Source organism: Rhincodon typus, chromosome 1, assembly GCF_021869965.1.
Source record: "Rhincodon typus isolate 14 chromosome 1, sRhiTyp1.1, whole genome shotgun sequence".
NCBI lineage: Eukaryota > Metazoa > Chordata > Chondrichthyes > Orectolobiformes > Rhincodontidae > Rhincodon > Rhincodon typus.
The window spans coordinates 28,850,710-28,863,778 of NC_063332.1; the positions used below are offsets into that span (position 1 = coordinate 28,850,710).

The 13,069-nt window shown below is 38.1% G+C and overlaps 1 protein-coding gene across 1 annotated transcript in view; it reads left to right on the forward strand.

Moving 5' to 3' along the window:
* ctif (CBP80/20-dependent translation initiation factor) overlaps positions 1-4,787 on the forward strand; it is a 193,950-nt gene extending 189,163 nt beyond the window's left edge. The window contains exon 10 of the mRNA XM_048603799.1: positions 1,091-4,787. Coding sequence (XP_048459756.1) covers positions 1,091-1,306 — 216 coding nt within the window. The 3' untranslated portion in view covers positions 1,307-4,787. The remainder of the gene's footprint in view (positions 1-1,090) is intronic.
* Positions 4,788-13,069: the final 8,282 nt, after the last annotated feature.

Sequence of the window (13,069 nt, forward strand, 5' to 3'; positions counted from 1 at the left end):
GAAACAGTAAAACGGTGAAGTGAAAATGTTGCCATATTTAGCTAATCTAGGTACAACTGGCAATTAAATTACCCTCTTGCGGCCAGAACCCAAACAGGACTAAGTTGGATTTTGAGGATGCTGAGTCATTTTGCATTAACGCAAAACTAGGACATGACTTCATGCTTCAGTTTGATCATAGGGAGAGTTCTTAAGATCAAGGAATTGTACCTGAGTTAACTACTCCCAATATGTGGGCAGAAGATGGAGGAAAAGTGCTTCACAGCATTTGAGTAACTACAAGCAAATGATTGTAGCAAAATTTGAACAATATTTTTAGGCTGATTCTCTCACATTGTGTTGCATGATGTAGGGAGCTGTGAGAAAGTTGAAACTGACAAAAATAGCCAGCTGTTCTCCCTTAAAGCTGAAACACACAGAAAATTAAATAACCATAAAAAGTACCAGAAATTTTTACATTATAATCACAAATACATTACAGTTGTAAGTAGATTGGTGCAATGAAGCCATATCTTCAAATTTATATTAATTGTGCCCAGTTACAATGGATTTTTATTTACGACCATCCTTCCAGTGCCTGAGTAAATGTATGGGCCCAGGCAATGAGTTTTGGAAGATTATTCATAAAGTGCGTTACCTACAATATCCAATTTTTTCTGCACAGATGCAGAGATCACTGGATAGCCATAAGTGGGGGAAAACATGGCTGTTATCTCCAAACACTTCCAAACTGTGGTCCAGTGTTGTTCACCAACTATCACCCTATTTGGGATGGGATAACAAGCATACATCTGACTTTTAATTCTAGGGTCCTTGTATTACTTGGTACCTCAGTAAGTTGTGTATTTGTCACTTAAGCCATTAGAGTTATATATAGTACTGATACTTTCTACTCACTGAAGCAAGGGTGGAAACCCTCTCTTTCAAGCAGGCATCATTCAAATTTGGAGTAATAAAGGAGAGACACGAAAGGAAATAATATCAAATCATCCTAGAAATGATTTTTAATCTCCTCTGACTTTTCTTAAGCATTGTGTTTTCAAACGGTTGACAGCGTAACTTTGACCTTTGCCCTTTACCCATTTGACAGCTGCAGAGCACAGGCAAGCTGCTGGAGGAACAGCTGCCAGAGATGATGACAGAGCTGCTAGCTGCAGCACGCGACAAGATGCTGGGCCCCTCCGAATCGGCGTTGACACGGTCCCTCCTCCTTGAAGTCATCGAGCTGCATGCCAATAACTGGAATCCATTGACCCCTACCATCACACAGTACTACAACAAAACCATTCAGAAATTAACTGCTTAAAAAAAAAACAAAAATATATTGGGGGGGATAAAGAGAAAACAGGAAGGAGGAGGAACAGTATATGGGAAGATGTTGTCTTTTTTTTAATTAAAAAAAAAGACTCTTTACAGGAAAGAGAGAGGAATGTATTAAATTACAAAAAAGGAACAGAAAGATAAGTCCCAGCATGCAGAGAATCATTTTAGGGGCACATTCTTTCATTCGAGTGCCAAGCCTCCCTTGCCCTCTCCTATGTTTTTGATCGTAGTTGATCATTTACACCACCCCATTGTTTGTGGAGGTCTGGAGCTAGCCTGGTACTGTGTTAAGTATGTGTATGTGTGCGCTCAGTGTGCTTTATTTGTTCTGCCATTGTGACAGCCATCTTGCTAAGCAATTGGCAGAAGGTGACACTCAGCAGATGGCCTGGCAGTACAATAAGAAGCACATTCTATGCCAGGCTTGAACATCAATTACTACGTGCAGGGCAGGTATTAAGTTGACCTTTTTTATTTTACACATTTTCTAATTGCTCAAATTTTAGGAAAGGATGCGAGGAAAAATATGAAACAGTTTAAGTTTACATTGGAATCTAAAATGCATGTTCTTTTCATACAAAGCCGAAAATTTTAATTTTACACAGATTCCACATCAGTTCTCTCCAAAAGCTATGCATTTATGTTAAGTGACCGAGAGTACAGTTTTGAATCTTTGTGTTACATTTTGTTTGAAGTATGAAATGATGATGCTTGGGTACTAGAGTGAAACTACCAACGTTTCATTGTCTCAGTGCTACGATTGTTAAAAGCTGAAAGAAGACTTGACTTGGCCTCGTACACTAAAATGAATAATGGTAGATTCAGTATCTAAAGCTATGAAAGGACATTGTGGCATAAATGTGAAGTACTTGCTAATATATTGTTAAGGGAAGGATATTCCCATGAGTTTACAATATTCTATTTAGACTGCGAGTCTACAGTTCATTTCGTGTAATTATTGATTTTTTTTCCCCCCTCAAAGCAGTTTACCTTTATCAACAAGTAAAATGGCTCCAGGTGTTAGATCTGGCTCAGTCACATGATGTGCACAAAGAGCTGTCTCCACGATACTTCTGCTAGCAAAACCAGAAATGGTACATATTGGGAATTGGCTTTGATCATTCTTATTATGTCAGATGATGCATATTCTGAAATGTGCTGAAAGCAGTTTGGTTTCTTGGGGCTGAAACAATGACAAAACAGGTATTTGCTCATTATCATACTGCTGTTTGTGTGAGCTTGCTGTACACAAATTGACTTCCACCTTTCCTCATTACAACAGTGTCTACACTCATAAATGCTTCATAGGGTATAAAGAGCTTTTGGGTGCCCTGAAATTATGCAAGGCACTATATAACTGCAAATCTATCTTTCATTTTAATGTTATAAAATGTTGAGATTTAAATTTTGCAGCTTCTGAGTTTGAACTCCACAGTATGTTGCTGCCTCTAAAACACTACAGACTCTGTGTTAACCTGTGTAATAAATGCTGACTGAATTATCCCACATGACAAGTGCTAAGTGAATCATTTTGTGTAATGTGCGCTGACTGAGCTTGTTTATGGTAATCACCTTGATTATCATTCAGCCATCTGACAACGATTGGTTTATTGTTATTCACATTCAATTGCATGAAGTGTCCAATCATCATTCTCTAGTACGATTCCTGCTAAAAGAGGGAAGGGAGAAAATCTGTACCCTATGCGTGATAACAGATAGTTGGGGACACTAATGATCTAGGGTTCTTGCTAAGTTGTTGTATGAAGATGAACAATTTAAAGCCAACAGTGTCGTTTGTAATGTTTCCAAGGGCCTTATAGAATGTTAGGCTCTTGACAAAGTGACAGAATACCAGTTTTATCTTAGAAGAATGAATTAGAATGCGTTCTCGCTTTTGGTTAAGTCTTTTGAAGCCTGTCAGTTTCTTTTTCTAGCAATGAGTAGGTTTTGATACAGATAAGTCCAAATTCAAATCAAGGGATGAAACAGTCACTTCTATTTTAATGTTATACAAGAACCAGGCACTACAAAAGCAGCTTCAATCTGACACTTTTCCATTTCTTTTTGCATTTTTGCAGTACAACTAGAGACTAGCATTTATTTCTGCTTTTACTTGTAACCCTGAAAATTCCATGAAGATTTGAGTGGGAGTACCATTTGAGGTGTTAAATTCCTACCCTTTACATTATGATATTCAGTATTGAGTGGGAACATCATATAGCTGCTGCTAGTGGGATATTGAAGTCAGAGTGGAATGGAAGTTTTATTTTAATCTGTTTTCACATAGCATTAACAAGGCAATATCAGCCTCAAAATGGGTCTGATGTCTACATTAACCACAATGATTGGGCTAACGCTACCTTGATAGGCACAGTCAGTGGTGCCCAAAGCACTGATCTTGGTTCAGAGGATATACCACTTCTAATGTGTAACCAATTGTCCTAGGACCCAGATATTTTGTTTTTGATTTGTTAATGACGACATTTGAGCATCACTGCCTAGATCAGTATTTGTTGCTCATCCTTAATATCCCTTGAGAATATTGTAGAGAGTCACCTTGAACCACTGCATTCCATGTAGTCTAAATACTCCAGTCATAGAGGGACTTCCACACCTTTCACTCAGTGACAGTTTAATAATGGTAATATAGTTCCAAGTCAAGATGGTACATGGCTTAGAGGGGAATTTGCAGATGGTGATGTTCCCATTCCCATGTAGCCATGTTCTTTTAAGTGGTAAAGGACATCGATGCTGTTGAAAGAGCCTGGGAAAGTTGCAGTAGTGCATCTTGTAGATGGTGCACACTGCTCCCATTGTTCATGGTTGGTGGCTGCATGTTTAACATAGTGGATGGAATGTGATATCAAATGATCCGCTTTGTCAAGGAAGGCTTTGATGGAACTATGCCCAAGCAAGTGGACAGCTTTCATTTCACTCTTGACTTGTACCATATTAACTTGAAAAGATATTCAGTAAGGAGCTACATGAAAGATCGTTGCACAAAAGCCTATGATGTTGGAGTGATGGATTAGCATGGATAGATATTTGGCTAACTAATAGAAAACAGAACAAATGGATTATTTTCAATTGGCAAACTAATCACTGCTGCAGTGATCATTTCTGAGACCTCAGTTATTTACAGTTTATATTAATGATCTGGATGAAAGGACAGTCTGTATTGCAGCCAAATGTGCTGACGGTACAAAGATAAGTAAGAAAGCAAGTTGTGACGATACAATGAGCCTGCAAAGGATTATAGATTTAGTTGAGCGGGATGGGGGTGAAGTATAGTGATAATGTCACTGGAATAGTAAACTAAAGCTAATGCTCTAAGGATACAGGTTCCGATCCAATCACAGTGGTATTTAAATTCAGCTAATAAATCTGGAATTGAAGACTAGTTTTGATAATGGTGACCATGAAACTATCACCAATTTTTACATTTTTAAAAATTAATTCATGCGATGTAGGCATTGCTGGCTGGGCCACTATTTATTGCCTTTCCCTAGATGCACTTGAGAAGATGCTGGTGAGCTGACTTCTCGAGCTGCTGCAGTCCATGTGCTGGAGATTGACCAAAATGCTGTTCAGGGGGAAGTTGCAAATAGCATACATACTGTACAAACAAATTAGGAGCAGGAATAGGTCATTAAGCCCTTCATAACTGCTCCACCATTCAATAAGATCACGGCTGATCAATTTACTATACATTTCCATCTATCTTCACCTCCTTGCACATCAAGAATCTATCTATCTCTACCATAAAAATGTTCAAAGACTCTGCTTGCGCTGCCTTTTGATTAAATGAGTTCCAAAGACTCTCAAACTTCTGTGAGAAAAAAAATTCTTCATCTCCGTCTTAAATTAGTTAATTTTTGAATTGTGACTCCTTAGTTCTAGTTTCTCCCACAAGAGTAAAAATTCTCTCCAAAACAACCCTGTCAAGACCCTTCAAGATTTTATATGTTTCAATCAAGTCACCTATTAAGCTTCCAGCAGATATAAACTGAGCCTGCACAACCTTTCCTCATAAGTCAATCAGTTTGGAAGGAGGAATAGAAAAGCAGAATATTTTTCAAATACAGAGTCATAGAGTCTTATAAGATGGAAACAGACCCTTGAGTCTAACCTATCCGTGCTGACCAAGTTTCCCAAACTAAACCTTCCTATTTGTCTGCATTTAGCCCTTTCCTATTCATGAACCTGTCCAAATATCTTTTAAATATTGTGACTGTACCTGCATCTACCACTTCCTCTGGCAGTTATTTCCACACATGAACACCCTCTGTGTGAAAATATTGCTCCTTGAGTCCCTTTTAAATCTTTCTCCTTTAATCTTAAAAAATGCCCTCTAGTTTTGAACTCCCCTATCTTAAGGAAAAGACTTTTGCTATTCACCTTATCTATGCCCCTCATGATTTTATATATCTCTAAAGTTAACCCTCAATCTCCTATGCTCCAGTGAAAAAAAGTCCTGGCTTATCCAGCCTCTCCTTGTAACTCAAACCCTCCATTCCCAACCACATCCTGGTAAATCATGTCTGCATCCTCTCCAATTTAATAATATTCTTTCTATAGGAGGACAACCAGAACCATACACAGCACTCCAAAAGAGGCCTCACCAACATCCCGTACAACCACAATCCTGTCCCAACTACTACACTCAATGGTCTAAACAATAAATGGCAGATGTGTTAAACACCTTCATGACCACCCTGTCTACCTGTGATACCACTTTGAAAAAACTATGTACCTGAACTCCTAGGTCTGTCTGTTCGACAACACTTCCCAGGGCCCTTCCATTAACTGTATAAGTCCTGTCCTGGTTTTGCAGAATGCCACAACACAGAGCGATGTGGGTGTTTTAGTTCATTTATCCATAATATTAGAATGTAAATATAGCAAGTAATTCAGAAGGCAAATGGAATGTTGGTCATTATTGCGAATGGGTTGATGTATAGAAGCAGGAGACTCGTGCAACCATTCTACAGGGCCTTGATGATACTGCACCTGGAGTGCCATACAGATTAGGTCTCCTTACTTAAGCAGAAGAGGGTCACTCAGCTGTTTCCTGGGATTAAGTGATTATTTTAAGAGGAAATGTTGAGCAGGTTGTGCCTATAGTCTTGGAGTTCAGAAGAACAAAAGATAATTGTTTTTATTAAACATTCAGGGGATGTGGTCTTTATTGGTTGAGCCAGCATTTATTACACATCCCTAATTACCTTTGAGAAGGTATTGGTGAGCTGCTGCAGTTCATTTCATGGATATAGACCCATAATGTTATTTGGGAGTGAGTTCCAGGATTTTGACCCAGCAACACTGAAGGAACAGGGATGTAATTTTAAGTCATAATGGTGAGTTGCCTCAAGAGGAACATGCAGGTGATGGTGTACCTATATATCTGCTTCTTTGATTCTAGATGGTAGTGGACACAGGTTTGGGAGGTGATGTGTAAGGAGCCTTGGTGATTTTATATTTTTATTGAAAATTGTGAGCATCTGAGAGGGCTTGACAACGTAGGTGCTGAATGTTTCTTCGGGTAATCTATAACTAGGGGCCACAGTTTAATAATAAGGGCTTCCCATTTAAGATAAAGATGAGAAGGAATTTACTTTGAGATTGTTTTCCTCAGAGAACAGTGGAGGCTGAGTCATGGAAGACTGAGCTAAACAGAGTTTTATTCCACAAGACAATACAGGGTTATGAGAACTTTGTGGATTGTCTGGAAAGTGATGTTAAGGCCACAGTCAAATTGTCCATAATCTTATTAAATCATGCTACAGGCTTGAAGCGCCGAATGACCTACTGAAACTCCTCATCATTATGGTCTTATGAAAATTATCGGAATCTGCAATGTCCAAGCTTAAATCAATTCCTGTGAGACAAACCACAGTAGCCCAGTAATGATCGTTTTGAAATATTTTTTCTTGGGACCTAAAGGCCAGGAATACTCCAGATGATCTGCCTCTCTTCTTCACCCTTATTTTGCTGTCCTTGGGTGTCTGCCTTTCTTTGGGAGTCCCTCAGGATCAGGAATGACTTTCTTCCATCCAGTATTGAGGGGCCTTAGCTGACTAATTCATCCAGTGTTGGATTCTAAAACCGTGCCACAGCTGGGACAGGTGGCGTTTGCTGAAATGGGTGGGTGAGATTCACAGCTTAAAGTGCTCCAATTGGCCTCTGTTTAAGCACAAGTGGAACAAAATCCAGCCATGCTTTTGTTTTCCTCCTGTGCTGAAACATGTGGACAACTGGTAAACATGACTGAACTAAGACATGTTTGACAAACAGTTAACATTCAGAGATGTGAAGTGTAGATGAGGCACCAGAAGGCAGTCGCTACCTGTGAAATGTTGTCACAGCATGAATTAGTGTATACAAGAGATGTGAAAAAAGGGATAATAAATCCTTACTGCCACAAAATAATTCTACAAGACTCTATTTGCTGATCACACTGTAGTCAGGTTGGAACAATGTAGAATCGTTGAATTCATAATTTCTCTACAAATAATTGATAAAGGCATGCGACCCACCCAGGCTATACAGATATTCAAATGGTGAGCTCCTAATCTTGGCTGAGGAGTGGTAAACTCCTCTAGCATTATGGACAGCAAAAAATAATTTAAAAGAATCCTTTATTAAAGTAGTTCAATACACCAATATGATTTGCTAACTACTAAAGTTGGTTTCATGAATGTTGTAAGTATATGTTGTAAAAGAATGGTGCTTCATGATTTCATACTCAGCAAATTATCTCTGTCCTTTACTCTCATAATCAAACATAAAACAAAACATAAAAACTAAGTTATATGGTGCCTTGAGATTTAACTTATACATACTGGGGAGAGCTTCATTTGTAATTAATTATATGCAGGTTGAATAACTTTGACTATTAATTTTTAATCACTAAAAAGGGAGGCATTTTGCCAAATCTTTTTGTCTTTCACTCCTCAGGACAAAATGCCAAATTTCAAATCATCACAACAATTTATACTACTGGAAAAAAGGGTGTTGATCGTTTGGCAAGAACACGGGCCAAAAACCTGCAATAATCAGTTGAATTTTTAACTGGGTCACCGGACCCGAAATGTTAACTCTGATTTTTCTTCATAGATGCTGCCAGACCTGCTGAGCTTTTCCAGAAACTTCTGCTTTTGTTCCAAATTTTTAACTTGGCTCATTAAAAGCAACAAAAGTCTATTTGCAAAGACCCATTCTCAGCAAACAAAAGGAATATGCTGAAGCTTAGCCTCTTTTTTTTGCATAGTTCAGGAGTTTGGTGAGCCTCTGGTTCCCTGTTTCCACCATGGCAATACCTTGATCAAAGTCAACTTACCAACCAAGCAGTACTCTTTTCTCTAATAGTATAAGTTGTAGTCATTTGAAATTTGACATGCTTGCATTTGTCCTGATGAATACAAGCTTAAGAAGCTTAAAACTTTGACAACATCTCTCGCTCTCTTTCGATAATATTCAAGTTCTGTATTACCAATTGAATATTCATGTTTTGTGTATGTCCTCCATAACCTAACATGAAAGAGGCCACAATTTGTTACATCAGATTTTATGTAGTTAGCTAGTTATGTTTTACTAGCTAATATATTTTACTATATTTTAGTTTTTAAAGCAAAGCAGAATATTTTATAAATAAATATAACCCCAACCCACAACGACCCCCAACTTTCTCTGTATTGTTGACCCATGCAGGGTAATCGATGCACAACAGTTTTGCCCATGGTTTCTTAGTAGTAGTGCTTTGTTTAAGCAATACCCAGTTTAATCATCACAGTGCTTCTGTTTTACTTGTGATACATGTTTGTTTCCTCTGCAGTGACAAATTTGTTGAATGATGCGAAAGGACATTCTTTCTGAATATGACTTATACTGAGTTGTTCCCCTTTTGCTTTATGCCCTATACCTGACAGTGAAAATGTATCAGAAGAGCATTAGCAAGTGGTCGGTGCACGGGGTGGGGTTGGGGGGGGGGGGAAGGGAGGTCAGTTGAATATACTTGCTTTGTTCTGTTGTGAAATATGTTTGTATGTGACAATTATTGCCACTGATAGAACTTCGCAAAATCAGTTTTCAGTGACCTAGATGAGGAAGTTACTCAACAAAATCCCTCACATCCGCAGGTATCAGAATGACATATGATTCTATTTACATGCATGATGTGCATTATCCATTGAAAACAAAATTTGGGATTACATTTTTGTCTTCTGTTGCTTTAGCCAAGTCAGTTCAGTAATTGACAGTTGAATGGACTGGAGTGCGGCACTCAAGGCAGAGTCAATTGTTCCTTAATCCTGAAGAGCTATGCAAGTTGGCAGAGAATCACTGAGAAACAATTTTAAAAGCATTGCAGGGGTGATCAAAATGTCAGTCAGGGAAATAAGATTTTGAGTGCTTGCAAGAGCATTTGGAAAAATCTTTTTAAAGAGACATTGCAAATTTTCAAAACTGTGATTAATAGATTTTTCTTGGGAATAAAGATACAGATCAAACAAAATTTAACTAAATGGCAAAACAGGCTTCCAGGGACTGACTGGTCAACTCCAGTTTTTACGTTACAAACACAGAAAATGCTGGATAAACTCAACAGGTCTGGCAGTGTCTAGGGAGAGAGAAACAGAGTTAATGTTTTGAGTTCGGTTGAGCATTCTTCAGAACTTCAGTTCGTAGGTTCCCTTGTATATAAACAACTATATAAAATTATATCTTTTAAAAATGCGTTGAAGCTTCTCAGTGTGAGCATGTGCACAGATGATTTAAAGAGGAGTGCAGACATGAAATTTGGCACAGTTTATTATTTTTAAAACTTAGGTAATTTTATCCGGTTGCAGTCATGCCCCTAGACTTTACACGTGGTATTCTTGAGAAATAGAGAGCTTAATTTGCCACATTTTATAATGCCATTGGGCCATTTTTAAAATTCTGGGTTGTCTTCAAGATTCCAGGCACTCAACAAATTTAAATTGTGAAAATATCACAGATGTGCTTGCTCACTGTATCAATCTATCTTCAAGGAGGCTAGCTATGTGTGATACAAATGCCTTCACATCCCTGTTACTTGTCTCCATGGGTTTGTTTAAACAATTGGTGAATGAATCCAGGAGTCGTCTTTCAGGCAAGCAATTAGACATCTCAGCTGACGTATACAGGTGAACAGACATTGATTGATATTAGTACTTTATATATAGGAGCAATATTGACAAGCAATATTAAAAGTAGCTTTGAGACTTGTTCTGGTTTTTAATTGGGTGAATTATCTAGAAAGGGTTTTGATATAAATGAGGCATCAGACATCCTTTATTGAAAACTAGATTTTTTTCAGTTGTTTGTAGGGAGCATTACACATGAAAATTTTAAACCTTTTATCAGTAGCAGAACATCAGGCATCAGAATTTATGTCACGATTCCATGTTCTGTTCAGCTTCTGTCTGGGCTTTGAACTTGACGGGAGACAGCCATCTAAGCAAAGAGTTTTTAAAATACTGCAAAGTTATGCTCATTTTAGTATGAATTATTATAGATTTATATAAGAACTAAAATGGAGTAAAATTGGTAAAGTAGTAAAATATGATAAAAGGAATCACATTTGCAACTTAACAGGTGAATGGTTAGGTGTCCTTCATCCCAGCTGAGCTTCCTGGGGTGTGCATCATTTTCACCCTACGAATTATTTACGAAATGAAACACAAAGTGCTCGAGAAACTCAGCAGGTCTGGCAGCATCTCTAGAGAGAGAAATAGAGTTAAAGTTTCAAGCCCAATTGCTTTTGATTCATTAATTCTGGATCTTGCATGCAAATCTGCTACACTAGTATCAGCCAGCCTGAAAGTTCATGGTTAATACTGTATGACTATGTGAAGTATTTAAAATGTGTATTTCTGTTTTGACTGTTCCCTTTTAAGCAGCGAAATTGTATCAAATTCCAGGTTTAATTTTACTTTTCCAATGATAAACTAAATAGCATGAAGTAATACCTCAGTATACAAATATGTATTATTTTGCTTATTCTTTAAATTTGAGTTTTGCACTATTTTTAAGTTTGTTAATTTTTGTTTTTAAATGTATGTTTTTAATATATGTCCAAAAAGAATACATGTTCAAAATTGCCATCCTGTCATTTTTGTTTTCATTTGAAGGTTTACTGATAAAACACACTAACCAAACCATTGTTAGGATCATTTAAAAACCTGAACACTACTTTTTATATAGTCACCCTAATTTTGCTTTGGTATTACAGAAGTTAAGGCACAAAATTCTTTGCTTCTGCTCCATGTGATTGCAGTAAATAAATTTTTCTAATTTATATTAAGGGAGCCCCCTCTCCCCCAAACTGGCTTTCTGGCACATTTAGCATCTCCTACGCTTATAAATGTGTGGAACACTTTTTACAACTTACCTGCTGGATTCTGGCAGATGTTTCACCGACAGATGAAACCGCTTACATTAAAAGGGAAATTGGTGGGAACAAAGGGGAAATACACTCATATCTCATGTTACTGTTGACTTAGCCAGCTGTTGCAATTGACTTAAGTGTCCCAATAATGATGGCCATTGAGGGAAAAGCAACAGAACTGCAGCAATCCACATAATACAAGTAACAATCCAATACAAGGAAATAGAACACAATGTTCACCATAAACCTGACTCTCTGCTTTTAACTCAGCACTGTGGTATTGTGATCATTCTTGTGATTTCTCTCTACCACTCTTTCACCATTTCAGTGTCTCCCTTGTGCCTCAGACTGTAGCATACAAGTTGCAATCTGACCAAAGCATTGTGTTTTTAGCATGACATTCTCCATTCATTCTGCATTTTCAGTCAAAAGACTTGTTAAATGCCAATCTACTATTACACTGAGATTCCTTTGTACATCAGCCTTAGAAGTTCATGGATTACCAATGGTATAGGAGTTTTCTTCTATCTGAACACTTCATACTTAAATCTGCCACTGATCTACTTGCACATTTCATTTTTTGTAGATGGTGGTGTGTTTTATTCATTTTGACTACTCTTAACTCCCCATCTCTCCCACAATAATTAGCATAATTAAGCAAATGAGTGCAAATCATTATGATAAATTTGTAAAAGGGTGTCAGAACTGACAAATCTGTTTTCTCCATGTCCACAGCATCAATCCCACATTGTCTACCCACCTGGCTCTCTACCCTTGAGCTAGTTTATTATCCGTTTCCAGGTGCCACCATCAGTTCTCACAGACATAGGGAGTTTGTGTCATTGCCTTAGAGCAGGGAGCTCATGTTACAACCTTTCCATAAAAATCAAATACAGCAGATGCTGCAAATCTGAAATAAAAATGGAAAGTGTTGCAGAAACTCGTCAAGTCTGTGGGGAGAGAAACGGGGTCATTTTCCACTCCCATGACTTCTTCGGAATTGAAGAATCTTTTTGATATCGAGGTAGAGGATGGCGCCAAGTTTACCAAATGGTAGCCTTTGATCGACTTTCGCGGAAAAGATTTTAAAAATCTATGTTAACCCCCCGCAGCATAAATGGCTGGTGGCCTCTTGACAGGTGAAGGCCAGCTAGTGTATAAATATTTAACTGACCCCGGCGTGTTACCATGGCAATGTAGTCTTGCTGTAAAATCCTACCACCGACCCAATAAAGTGGGATGAGGTGGGGGGTGGTGTATCTGCACTACAGCGACGGCCCTGGGAACTTTCCCATGGGAAGTCTCCCACCCCCAACATTGCGTTTGAGTCCGGAAAAG